General features: G+C 36.6%; 1 protein-coding gene across 2 annotated transcripts in view; it reads right to left on the bottom strand.

Moving 5' to 3' along the window:
• The window catches only part of FMN2 (formin 2), a 307,908-nt gene that overhangs the window by 75,505 nt on the left and 218,975 nt on the right, over positions 1-13,428 (bottom strand). For both annotated transcript variants that reach the window (XM_012738321.3, XM_075995507.1), the window contains exon 14: positions 9,059-9,151. In XM_012738321.3, the coding sequence (XP_012593775.2) occupies positions 9,059-9,151 (93 nt within the window). The remainder of the gene's footprint in view (positions 1-9,058; positions 9,152-13,428) is intronic.

The raw sequence follows: 13,428 nt of genomic DNA, 5'->3' as shown, positions 1-13,428 counted from the left end.
GTTCAAGTGAAAGGATAAGTCACACGTCTTTCACTTTAAACCAAAAGCCAGACTTAATTAAGTTTAGTGAGAAAGGCACGTTGAAAGCCAAGATGGGCTGAAAGGTAGGCCTCTTGCACCAGACAGCCAAACTGTGAATGCAAAGGAAACGTTACCGAAGGAACATGATGAGAAAGCAAAAGAGCCTTACTGCTGATAAGGAGAAAGCTTGAGTGGTCTGGATAGAAGATCAAACCAGCCGCAACATTCCCTTAAGCCAAAACCTAATCCAGAGCAAGGCCCAAACTCTCTTTAATTCTCTGAAGGCTGAGAGAGGTGAGGAAGCTGCACAAGAAAAGTCTGATGCTAGCAGAGGTTGGTTCATGAGGTTTACGGAAAGAAGCCATCTCCATAGTGTAAGGTGAGGCAACCCATGCTGATGGAGAGGCTGGAGCAAGTTATCCAGAAGAGCTAGTTAAGATAACTTGATGAAGGTGGCTACACTAAACAACAGATTTTTGATGTAGAGGAGACATCCTTCTATTGGAAGAAGATACCATCTAGGATTTTCATGGCTGGGGAGGAGTCAGTGCCTGTCTTCAAAGCTTCAAAGGACAGGCCAACTCTCCTGTTAGGGGCTAATGCAGCTGGTGGCTTTAAGTTGGAGCCAACGCTCATTTACCATCATGAAAACTCGAAATCTACTCTGCCAGTGCTCTATAAATGGAACAACAAAGCCTGGATGACAGCACATCTCTGTATAGTATGGTTCACTGAATACTTTAAGCCCACTTTTGAGACCTACTACTTAGAAAAAAAAAATTCCTTTCAAAATATTACTGTTCACTGACAATGCACCTGGGTACCCAAGAGCTCTAATAGAGATGTACAGGGAGATGAGTGTTGTTTTCATGCCTGCTAATATAACATCCACTCTGCAGCCCATGGATCAAGGAGTAATTTCACCTTTCAAGTGTTATTATTTAAGGAATACATTTGGTAAGGCTATAGGCTGCTGTAAACAGTAATTCCTCTGATGGACCTCAGTAAAAATCACATTCTAGATACCATTAAGGACATTGTGACTCATGGGAAGAGGCCAAAATGTCATCCGTAAGAGGAGTTTGGAAGAAGTTGATTCTAACCCTCCTGGATGACTTTGAGAGGTTCAAGACGTCACTGGAGGCAGTAACTACAGATATGGTAAGAAGAGCAAAAGAACTAGAACTAGTAGAGCCTGAAGATGTGACCAAATTGCTGCAATCTCACGATAAAACTTGAATGGATTGCTTCTTATGGATGAGCAAAGAAAGTGGTTTCTTGAGATGGAATTTACTTGAGATGAAGATGCTATGACCATTGTTGAAATGACCTCAGAGGATTTGGAATATTACATAAATGTTAGTTGACAAAGCAGTGGGAGGGTTTGAGAGGGCTGACTCTAATTTTGAAGGAAGTTCTATTGTGGGTAAAATGTTCTCAAATGGTGGCATCTCATGAGAATTTTTTCGTGAAAGGAAGAGCCAATCAATGCAGCAACTTTCACTGTTGTCTTAAGAAATTGCCACAACCATCCTATCCTTCAGCAACCACCACCCTAATCAATCAGCAGCTGTCAACATCGAGGCAAGATCCTTCACCAGCAAAGATTGTGACTTGCTGGAGGTTCAGATGGTCATTAGCATTTTTTAGCAATAAAGTATTTTTTAATTAAGATACATATATTTTTCTTTTAGACATAATGCTACTGGCACACTAAATACACTACAGTATAGTGAAAACACAACCCTTATATGTACTCAGAAACCAAATAACTTGTTTGACTTGCTTTACTACAGTCTTCACGTTATTGTGGTGGTCTGAAACCAAACCCAGAATATCTCCAAGATATGTCTGTATTAAAACTTCCAAAAACATCATAAAAGAAACAGAAAATTCCCCCCCTAAAATGAATTAGGTTGGTTTTACCTTGCATATATAATAAAGCTCCTTGAATTTTATACATATTCTTTATATATAAACTTATTTATAATATATATGAAATATATATTTCTTATATAAATAAGTAAAAATTAATTTATAGAGGGAAAAAATAAGAAATAACTGGGGGAAAATACTTGCTACTACTTAACCCTTTCTATCCTGTGACAGACATCCCTAACGACTTTCAAACCCAAGAATCTAGGTAAGACCTAAGAAGTGTCCTCAAAACAAGTCTCTAAGAAGCCACTGTCAAGAGTGGACACATGAGATGACACCATTCGCCATCTGGGTTAGATGACTTCTCTCATAAGTTTGCATGCTGTATTGATGTCTCACTAAGATTTCATTCATGCAGAGAGGGGTAATTATACCCGTGCTCTCCATCATGCCATGGATGTATGGCTCACAGGTGTTGCTTATTTTCAGGGCAGAGACAGGTAACCAGAGATATCTACATGAACATACTCCTCCCTCCATCCTTATGCTCCCAATGGTCCAAATGCCTAAGTAACACCTAGTGAGAACATGTGTCCAGAAAACTTTGTCACTTTAAATATATTCAGGTATGACTATTTCCCTCTGAATCAGGATGTTGGTATCTTCTACATAACTAATAAGTGGACCCTTGGGTTTCATTACACCAGAGTTGCTTTAACAAAAAAGGTTTAAAATTTAAAAAGTCCTAGTCAGGAACTCAGTTTCTAGCTGACTTTTCTTCAAAAAACTAGAAAGTTTCACATCAGCCATGAAGGGTTCTGCTATAAGAATACAACAATTCCATCAGGAGTCATCTTCATGGCAGAATTTGAGTGTCCAGGACCTAAGGAAGAAAAGCTTAGACTTAACCATTAAAAAAAAAAAAAAAAAAAAATTGCAGCCAATAGTCCCTTATCTAACAGGGAGGGCAAATAGGAGATATTTTTAAACTATATATTTTAGATATTTGACATAGTTCAAAACCTATTAGCTCTAAACATATCTAGGTTTGGTTTGAGCATTCATGTACTTTAATAATCATGATACTGCCATAATTTGATTTTTTCCAGAACACTGCAGGTTATTAAGGGGTTATTGGTGATTGTCCTGTAATAGAAGGACAGTGATAAGGAAAAAGGAGACCTGTTAGGAAGGTTAGCATAAGAAAAGAACAAGCTGATTTGGGGCTGGAATAATGCAACCAGTGGAGTAATAAACCTAAATAAGTAAAGCCCTAGGGCTCAGTAAAGACTAGGGAGGGAGGGAGGAAGGGAAGGCTGGGAAGGATACAGGGGAAAGGGAGACATCAGGAGTAAGGCTCATGTTGCTTCTGACCCAGCAGCTCAGCATTTAGGAATCACTGTACCAGCATGCACTGTGAGACATACACATTTATTCACTGTAATCTTTTTCTTCTTAAAGCAATGTTGTAGACAAAAGGTTGATAAGTAGAGAAATGAGCAAATAAGTTTTGGTACTTTTCATAATGAAGTACTTTAAAGTTATTAAACGAATGTACTGACACATAATTATTTCAAAGATATTTTAATTGAAAAAAAAAAACAAGATAGACTTCTTTTGTCAACAATACTATGGACTAGTTATCAAAAAACTTTTCCAAGAAAGCACATAAAAAAGCTGGATTGAAATAAGACTGAATGCATGGCTGAGTTGGATAGAAAATAAGGAAAATTCTCGGAGGCCATAAAAACAAACAGGAGCAGGATTCCAAAGAGGTGTAAGCCAGCACTCCCCTGGGGCATCACTAAACCAGCAACCTAGAGCTTTAGTTTGAAAGGCCACGCAGGAAAACTTTGAACAGCCCTAGAATCCTCCAAAGGACCCAAAGAGACACCTTAAGAGAAGCAATGGAAAAGCATCACACCTCACTAAATTAGACATGGAGGAAATGTGTCCATCTGACCGAGGCTCTGGGTAGAAGGGGAAACCCTCTCATATAAGAAACTGTTACCCCAAATGGGCAATCACATGGCATTGGGCCCCAGTGCACAATGTGTGATCCTAACATGCAAGGCAAGAATTTATTTTAAAATAGTTTTGGTTGGTAGTGCCTCCTGATGATTAGCCAAAACAAACATATGGAGAAATAGAAAAACATAAAAGAGCCTGAGAGAAAATTTAGATTAAAAACAAAGAAACAAAAACTGGACCCAAGTCGAGTTGACAATGCAGCAAGGAAAGAGAGGAATCAGAGGCCTCCAGACGGCTGCAAGGAATTTACTTTGAACCCAGAACTTTATAATTAGCAAATCTATCTCTCAAAAACAAGCACAATGGATATTTCCACACAAAGTGTAAGTTGTAAAGGGCGTGCTTCAGAAAGAAGGAAAATAATCTTAGCAGACATGCATAATAGGAAGGAATGGTAGGCAAAGAAAATGGGATTTGGTTAAATTTAAACTGAAAAATGAATATATCAAATGATAATAATTCTATATTTCAGGAGTTTTAAAAAACATAAAGTGAAACTAAAACACTGGAAAAGAATGGCATATAAATAAATGGGTGAGATTACTATTAAAACATGCTAAAGACTTGTATTGTTTAAAGGGAAGTAAAAATAGCAAAATTAAACTTTGTTAAAGAATTGTTTTAACAGAAAGAAAAATGTTGCCTTATCTCACTTATATGGGTAGTCTAAAAAACATAAATTTCAAAACATCCCCAAATCAACCAACTGAACAACTTGAATACATAGAAACAGGGTGGGAGGTTGGGGAAAACAGGGAGGTAGAGAACAAAGGGTATAATATTGCAATTATGCAGCATAAATGAGCCCAGAGATCTATTGTACAACATAAAGACTATAATTCATAACATTGTTTGTATACTGAAAGTCTGCTGAGAGAATAAATTGTAAGTACATTTACCACCCCCACACACACATACACACACACACAAAGGTAACTATGTGAAATGATGGATACGTTCATTTGCTTGACTATAGTAATCATGTTAGTAGGTATATGTGTATCAAAACACTATGTGGGTACCTTAAAAAAATACACAAAAAGAACTGTGTCAAAATAACAAAGGTATACATTAAAAGAATAAAGAAACAGAATATATCTTGCAAAGCAGTAGAGGGAAAAAATAAAAAGAAAATATTCAATCAATTTGTGGTAATTTGTTTACAAAGATGCTCTAAATAGTTCTTTCTAATGCTCTAATCATGCCCCTTTGCAAAATGACATTTCCACTCTATCTGTCCATATTATACTGCAGGTACCAGCCAATGCAACACAGCCGGAAAAAACAAATAGAAGGACAAAAACAAAACAAAACAAAAAAAAACCCTAGAGATCCCAAAAAACCCCAAAACAAAAACAAAAAGCCCTGTCATTATTTACAGTGATATCTCCAAAGAAAACTTAAAAAAAATCACATATTATTATATTAAGAAGATTTTAGCAAGTTTATAAGATACAATATCTTTATATAATAGTTATTTGAATTTTATATATCTTCAAAAACAATAAATATAATTCACAAATATAAGCAAAAAATAAGGTTTTTAGGAATATATCTATGAAGAATGTTAAGACCTCAATATAATTTAAAACTGTTTAGACAGACGTTAAATGAGATACAAGTAAATGCCAGTCTATACCATGTTCATAGACAGAAAGCCTCCATATCATAAAGACCTCAGTTCTCCCCAGTCTGATCTACAGACTCTATGTAATTGTGTCAAAATCTTAATGGATTTATTTTGGTGGAACTTGACAACTTAATTCTAAAATTATATAGCAGAATAATTTACAAAGAGGCATAATTCTCTTTGTAAAGAGGAGTCTAGCCTTTCCACATTTCAAGATTCATTAGAAAGCTACAGTAAGTAAGACGGTAGCAGAGTTTGTTATAAGGACAGATAATGTAGAGAGGCTAACAAAATTGTATAGAGAAAACCCTAAAAACCCAAGAAAACCATACATACATATATGGAAGATGTCTACAGGATAGAGATGGCACTGTATATTAGAGAAAAGATGGCTTATTCATTACATGGTACTAAATAACTAAAACAGCATTCTGTATGACAAGAAATTAAATTTGACTCCTATTGCAGATCATAGACAAAAATCAATTTAAAATACACTAAAGGAATAAATGGAAAGCAAAACTATGATATTTGTACAGGAAAATAAAGGACACCGTCTCTATAAATTTGTAGATGGGAAGAATTTCTTAAAGCAAAAATTATGCACCATCAAGGAAAAGGTTAATATCACTACATAGAAAAAAATGAACTTCTGTTTATCAACACTCAGCAGAAGAAAAATGAAAAGACAAGCTCCAGAATGGGAGAAATGTTTGCAACAACTTATCTGACCATGTTTTAATGTTCTAAATATGTAATCCCTAATAACTCTGTAAGTAAAAGGCCAATTGTTAGAAAAACAGCCAAAGGACTCACAAAAGCATTTCATAGAAGAGGAAATAAGTATAATCGTGAAAATACACTACTTCTTATAAATAATCAGGAAAATACAAATGAAAACCTCAATGGGATACCATTTTAAAGAGTAGATTGGGTCAAAAGAATTAAATCTAAGAATCAAGTGCTGCCAAGGATTTAACACAAGTGGATTCTGGTGGTAGAAGTATTGATTGGAACTAATTACTTTCCTATCAATAACACACTTTGGCTTTACCTCAGAGGTTGAAGATTCATATATTCTGTGCCCCAGAAAATCCTCTCCTAGGTTTGTACCACAAGGAGAGAATACGCATGTACACCAGGAGCTGTGAACCCAAAGGTTCATATAAGCATTTTCTGTAATAGATAAAAAGGGGAAAGAACGGGGGGATAGACCGTAGGCCCATTATCTCGAGTAAAACAACTCAGCTACAGAAAGAGAAATACTGCATGTTTTCACTCGTAAGTGGGAGCTAGATAATGTGTGCACACGTGGAAGCAGAGTGTGGAAAAATGAACAACGGGGGCTGGCATGGGAGGACGGTGGCAGGTAGGTGCACGATGGGAGGTGCTTGGTGGGTACAATGTGCGTTGCTCTTATGATGGGTGCACTGAAGGCCCCAACATGCAATATATCAGGCACAATTTCACTTGTACCCCATGAACACATACAAATGTAAAATTTTAAAAAGTTATAAAAAAGTATTGATGAACAAATAAATACAGAACACGTGAACAGGACCGGAGAAGAAATGAAAAGGCACTTGAAAGTAGTGGAAGAAGAGCCATGAAGAAAGACTCATCTTGTTTAACTTAATGGTAAAAAGGTGAAGCATATAGCATACAAGTTAGTATCCTTACAACACTGATGTTTTCATTTAATATAAAAAGTATACAAATTGCTAAATCTCAATCTTATAACAAGGAGGTCAAAAGATCTTTCTGGAAGATCATTAAAATCTGAATAGATATTCATCCACTTAGCAAGACTGGGCAATCCTGTCTTCCCTAGGAGTGAACTACTAGACAAATTCTAAAGGTCTCTATACACTCTTTGAATCATCACAAATAATGATTAAAGATATCATATGTTGATGACCATGTGTGGTTTGAAAATATAATTTTTTAAATCACAATGGGTTGCAAAATATAATTTTGCTATTCATTGAAAAAAATAACAAAGATTTAGTCATATAAAAACAATCTCAATGTCTGGTCTATAAAATACTGATTCAGAACATTACATAATAAATCACATATAATGTGGGCAACAATATGAGTGACACCTGTTTATATTTTGGATGTGGAACCCAGCAAACTGCTTGACTTTTTTGAGTAAGTCCTAGGATTAAGAACTCCTTTCTTCCCACAAGCCCAAAATGAGCATTCCATGCTTTTACCTATATTATTTTATAAAGTCACAGACATATTTTTTAAAAGTTACAGATTCTTGATCCTAAAACCCCACTGGATGGAAAAAGCAGGACAGTTTTATTAACCACTAAGAAGGTCCTCTAATATATAACCACAGGACTAATGATTTTGGCCAAAGGACTTTTTTAGGATTCAGTGAGTAGATTTTCCACTCTAAGTCATGAGGACCTCAGGATTTGAAAATGACAATCACTTTGATTTATGAATCTGACCAGAGTTCTATTTCAATCTTCATGATTATCATAAATGATTAAATCGTATTTTCCCATCTAAAAAAAAAAAGCTGTGGTTAACATTTGATCAAATTGTAGTATGACTCATTCATTGTAAATCATAGTTAATGACACTTGAACAATCTATAAAAACCTAACAAACAGAGGATGGAGCCAGTCTTCAGAGTGCTACTTGGCCTTGGTCTCATGCCATGCCAGCCTTCGGCAGAATTCCTGAAGCAGTAAGAACTCTCCCAGGGTATGGCATGACACGAATCTGATCTTCAGCACAACATTCCCAAACTGAAATACTTTGAGTACTAACTGCTTTGATATAATTGTAAGTTTTGATAATTTCAAACAGCAAGATTTTTAATATTGAATTTAATATTAATATTAAATAATTCTTATTAATTAATAAGAATTTAATATTAATATTTAATATAATTTTTTCCTTTAAAAAATGTTTATTTAGTATCTTCTAAAATTTTCCATCTCTGTTTATCTCATAGGGATGCAGGAAGAGTCAATGAGATAATATTTATAAAGTTTTTAACCTCCCTGGAAGAAAGGTATTAAATATCCATTGGTAATAATGTATCCTATTAAAAAGTAGCAAATAATGTTCTGAAGACCTGAAAAAAATATATACTTTGTTCTTTGGGTATAATGTTTTGACCAAATAAATACCAGATCGAACTGAGGTCATAAGCATAGTTAAAACTTAAAAGAATATCTAATTCTCTACCACAGAAAGCATAGAATTTTTAAAATGTCTTTATAAATATGAGCAAATTTAACTGATATCTAGTGTATTTACTGTGAGGCAAGAAAACAATAATAGTGAGTATTATCCACAACATGTTTAACTAATTGCTAGCCTCTCACAATTCTCTTAGTCGTGATTAAACTTAATCTGTTTTTCTGTACTGTCAAAATAATCCCCTTTAAACCAATGTGTAATTTTTAAAAATTGTCTTCTACCTTGTTGCTGAAAAGGGAGGTAAACATAACACATCTCTACAAAATTTACCTTGAATAATAAATTGTTCCATGTTTTCTTTGAAAGGCTGCATGTGCTCTTTTGAGGAGACCTGGTATACTTTCTCTGCTTCAACTTCACAGGCTGAAATTAGAGAGAGACATTGTTTAGAGTGTCACGCTGTTAATGGAGCATTCAAACAATCTTAAAAACATATTAGCTAATGGTAGAACCACTCTAATTGGCATATGTTCTATGCATGTTTTGGAAACATCCAAATACTGACATGAGAACTCTATGATCAAGGCTTCCTCTTAAAGGATTCTAAAAAGAATTTCTGTTTAGTCCGCAATCTCAGTCTGATTACTTCCAAACCAATAATTTGAGCGAGTTCCTTAAAGTCCAAACCTCAGTCTCTTCATCTGTAAAACAGGCATGATACTAAGGCTACTTCACAGTGCACTTATAAGGATCAAATCTGTTAATAGCTGTAAAGTGTTAGAATAGTGCCTGGCACATGCTAATACAGTATGTAGCAAATTTCTATCACCGTCATTATCAACTGATTTCTAATATAAGTTTATTCCTAATTGAAGTCTGAATTCCTGAAAAATAACAAATAACAACATTGGTTATAATGTTAGTATAGCAACCAATAATTTCAGCACATATATTAGAGGCCAGATGCATTTTATCCATTATTTAACTTAATCCTTAAAATAAGCCAGTAGACATTATTATCCCTGTTTACAGCTGAGGAAGTTAAGGCTCAAATAAGACACTAATTTGCTCAAAGCTTCACAGAAAATAAGTAGCAAATTCATAAATGAAATCCTAATCTAACACCAAAATTTATACTTTTTTCCCTGCTTCAGATTCTTCTTGGGTTAAGAAGTATCTCTAAGAATATTCCTGAAGAAATATCTGCCATTACAGTGACAGCAATAAACCTAAGCCAGAAAGGAAGTAATCTGAAGCTGAAAAGTACATATTTGAGAGACAAAACTTTGGACAGAGACATGTGTGATGCAAGAAAACATACTCCCGCTTCAATTCTTAAGATAATGTTGCCAATTCTCCAAGAAGACTTTGTAATTTCACTTCTAATATATTTTCTTTCTCTTATAAAGCTGTATTTTCCTCTTATTTCCCCCCCCTCCAGGCCACTAGGTTGTCTAATCAGGGGAGCATGGGAAGACTGTACTGTCAGCATACATTTCCCCACCAAATGTAAATGACAATTTGGAGTAACAAAATCTATGATCATTATAGGCACCTATTGACCTCTTCACCTATTGACCCCTCACACCCCATCTCTGTCTAGGTTACCTCCCACAGGCTGAAGGCTGGTGACTGTCCAGTTCTTATCTCTACCTAGCCCAGGTATCTCAAAGCTGCAGACTCACATATCAAATGTCTACCAATATCAAACTCTCAGTATTTTCAATACACTACTCATCACAGTCTTCTCTAAACATGCTACCTCCCTTCTTCTCCCTATCCTGGTGGCACGACTACCTAACCTAATTAACTCAAGCCCAAGCGGGACACGTATCCCACTACATCTTGTGCATACGGAGTTAAAGCTGTTATTTACTAAGTAGTTTCTATGTGCCAGGGACAGTTTCTAAGTGCCTTACATGTGTTGTCCCATTCAACCCTCATAAAACCCTTTGAAATTGATTATTAATTCCTTGCTTTACGTCAGAAAAAAATGAACTACAAAGAGACTGCCCACATTTACATAGTTCATAAGCTGAGGAGGTGGGATTCGATATCAGCTACTTCACTGTATTCAAGGTTATTTGTAATTGTGTTTCTTCTGGCCCACTAGATGAGCTACTTGAGAGGAAATCCATCTTACTTCCATTTGTAGGTACAGTGCTTGATTCAGGCAACCAGCTGTTGTTCAGTGGGTCAGTGTCTGGATAAATAGCTACCCAAATGGAAATAACATTCTAGATTTTGGAATCTAGCAGACAGGATTTAAATTCTAGTTCTCCCAAAAAATAAATTTTCCTTGTGATTCGGGGTTAATTACCTAACCTCTTGGGACCTTGGTTGTGTCATCTGGCAGTGAGTGGAATAAAATCTCTAACATTAGTGTGATGATGAGCTAAAATGTGTGGAAAATGCCTGAAACTGATCTTGGGATATATAAGTAGGAACACCAAAAATACTAGCAATTGCTGCTATTGTTTTTACAAGACCAGCAGGTGGAGTTCAGCCTAGAGAAGTCCAAGATGAAGCACAGTAGCTGTTTTCAGGGTGCTGAAGTGTGGTGCCGTGGATGAGTGAGTGTTGACATCCTGTGTTGATCGGAAGGAAGGAGGAAGCTGAACGAGCAGAAGTGAGAGCAAGATTCTGGTTCTACATCAAGGGGATGGCTCCCATCTAGGGAACTCCAACGGGGAAGTAACCTGCCCTGTGACACAGAGAGCACTTCATCGCTGGAAATATTCAGAAACTGGCCGACTCCATATCAGAAATGTGGAAGGGATGGGTCGGATGACGAGACAGCTTCCTATGGGCTCTATCCCTTATGGCAGCCCCAAACAGCCAGAAATTCTGGTTTTTTAAAATGTCCCCAGATGCACAATAAGGACATACTTAATCCTGTCATAATGTTGAGAGTTCCCTAAAAGATGTATAACTTAGGATCTTGACTGTAAGGCAGACAACTTGCATCACTTAAAGGAAATGAGGTCGAGATTTATCGGCCTCTCTTACCATTTCAGTGAATTATTTCTGGCAAAGTCAGGCGAAGAAATGTTCCCAAAGGTCTTTAAGCAGTTTCTATTATAATTGCTAACCAATCTATTCACACATGACACCGTTCGACTCTCTGCTAATTCAAGGGTCTGCTTCAGGCTCTCTGGCTACTGCCATGAACAGAACTGACAAAACCTCCGTTCCCAGAGAGCTTGTCTTCTACTAGAATAAACAATCTTTAACTATTTTCCAATCCCAATGAGAAAAGTAAAACACTAACAGCCTAATGTCGAATAGGTCAGGCCAGCCTGGAAAAAAATAAAACCCAATCTCTCGCCTGGTCTGTTTTTCAAAGCTTAAAATCCAGAGGCAGGCAAGATTAACATTTTGACTGTTCTTCACAATTATTTCCCATTACATTAGAAAATGGAAGTAATAGCCATCCTTTTCTTCATGCTGTTATCTACAGAGTCTTGAAGTCTTGGGCGCCGCATGAACATGCTAATACTAGGAGCTTGCTGAATCATCTAACGGGTCCGGTGCCTTAAGGGGGGATTTCAGTAGCTAGGAAAGCAGACTTGGACCACAGACTGACCGTGACAGTCTTCTCAATGATACTGAAATTTCTCTGGGTCTTCATTTTTACTCAGTAACTTTTAAGCAATAGAATGTTTAACAGATAAGAAAACGCATGCTATAATAATTTTCCCTCAGTTTTTTCTTAATATTTTGTGGTTTAATTTTCCCTTTGCTTTATAAATGTCCTTGGCCCAACTGTAGTTCAGCTAAATGAACTGAAGTTTCAACATAAATGTATATGAAACTATTTTTTTTCTATTACTTCTATCTTTTCCCCTTAGCCTGCAGAATTTTCTACGCACAGTAGGAAACAAATAGAATTTCAGATCTAGAAAAAAATGTAAGGTCATTTCCGCCAAACCTTCTGCCTCATTATAACTCCAGTCCTTCTTCCAGAAGCCACGAAAGATGTCTGTCTAGTGTCTGGCCATTTCGGTGATGTCTGTTCATGTGGCTGCCAGGCAGCTTTTTCCTTTCTAAGCTGCTCTGATTATTGAAGTTCCCAACTATATACTGAGCAGGTCTCTCTCTTATAGTGTACCCTCCACAGAATGATACAGCTGGAGGTTGTTATAAAATACTGCAGATAGGCCGGGTGCGGGTTATAAAATACTGCAGATAGGCCGGGCGCGGTGGCTCACGCCTGTAATCCTAGCACTCTGGGAGGCTGAGGCGGGTGGATCGCTCAAGGTCAGGAGTTCGAAACCAGCCTGAGCAAGAGCGAGACCCCGTCTCTACTATAAAAATAGAAATAAACTAATTGGCCAACTAATATGTATAGAAAAAATTATCCGGGCATGGTGGTGCATGCCTGTAGTCCCAGCTACTCGGGAGGCTGAGGCAGCAGGATTGCTTGAGCCCAGGAGTTTGAGGTTGCTGTGAGCTAGACTAACATCACGGCACTCACTCTAGCCTGGGCAACAAAGCGTGACTCTGTCTCAAAAATAAAATAAAATAAAATAAAATACTGCAGATATATTCACAGAAATACTTGTGCAATTAAAAAATAAAATAAAAAAATTAAGTCTACCATTGATAGTTCAGGTCTTATGATTAGTCACAGAACAAGTCTGCTCTCTAGGAGGGCGATTTCTTCTCTACCCTCATCTCCTACCAATCGCCATTTACTC

Source organism: Microcebus murinus, chromosome 19 (assembly GCF_040939455.1).
Source record: "Microcebus murinus isolate Inina chromosome 19, M.murinus_Inina_mat1.0, whole genome shotgun sequence".
Lineage (NCBI taxonomy): Eukaryota > Metazoa > Chordata > Mammalia > Primates > Cheirogaleidae > Microcebus > Microcebus murinus.
Note: the sequence above shows the minus strand (reverse complement) of the source record. Positions and strands in the feature narration are given on the sequence as shown.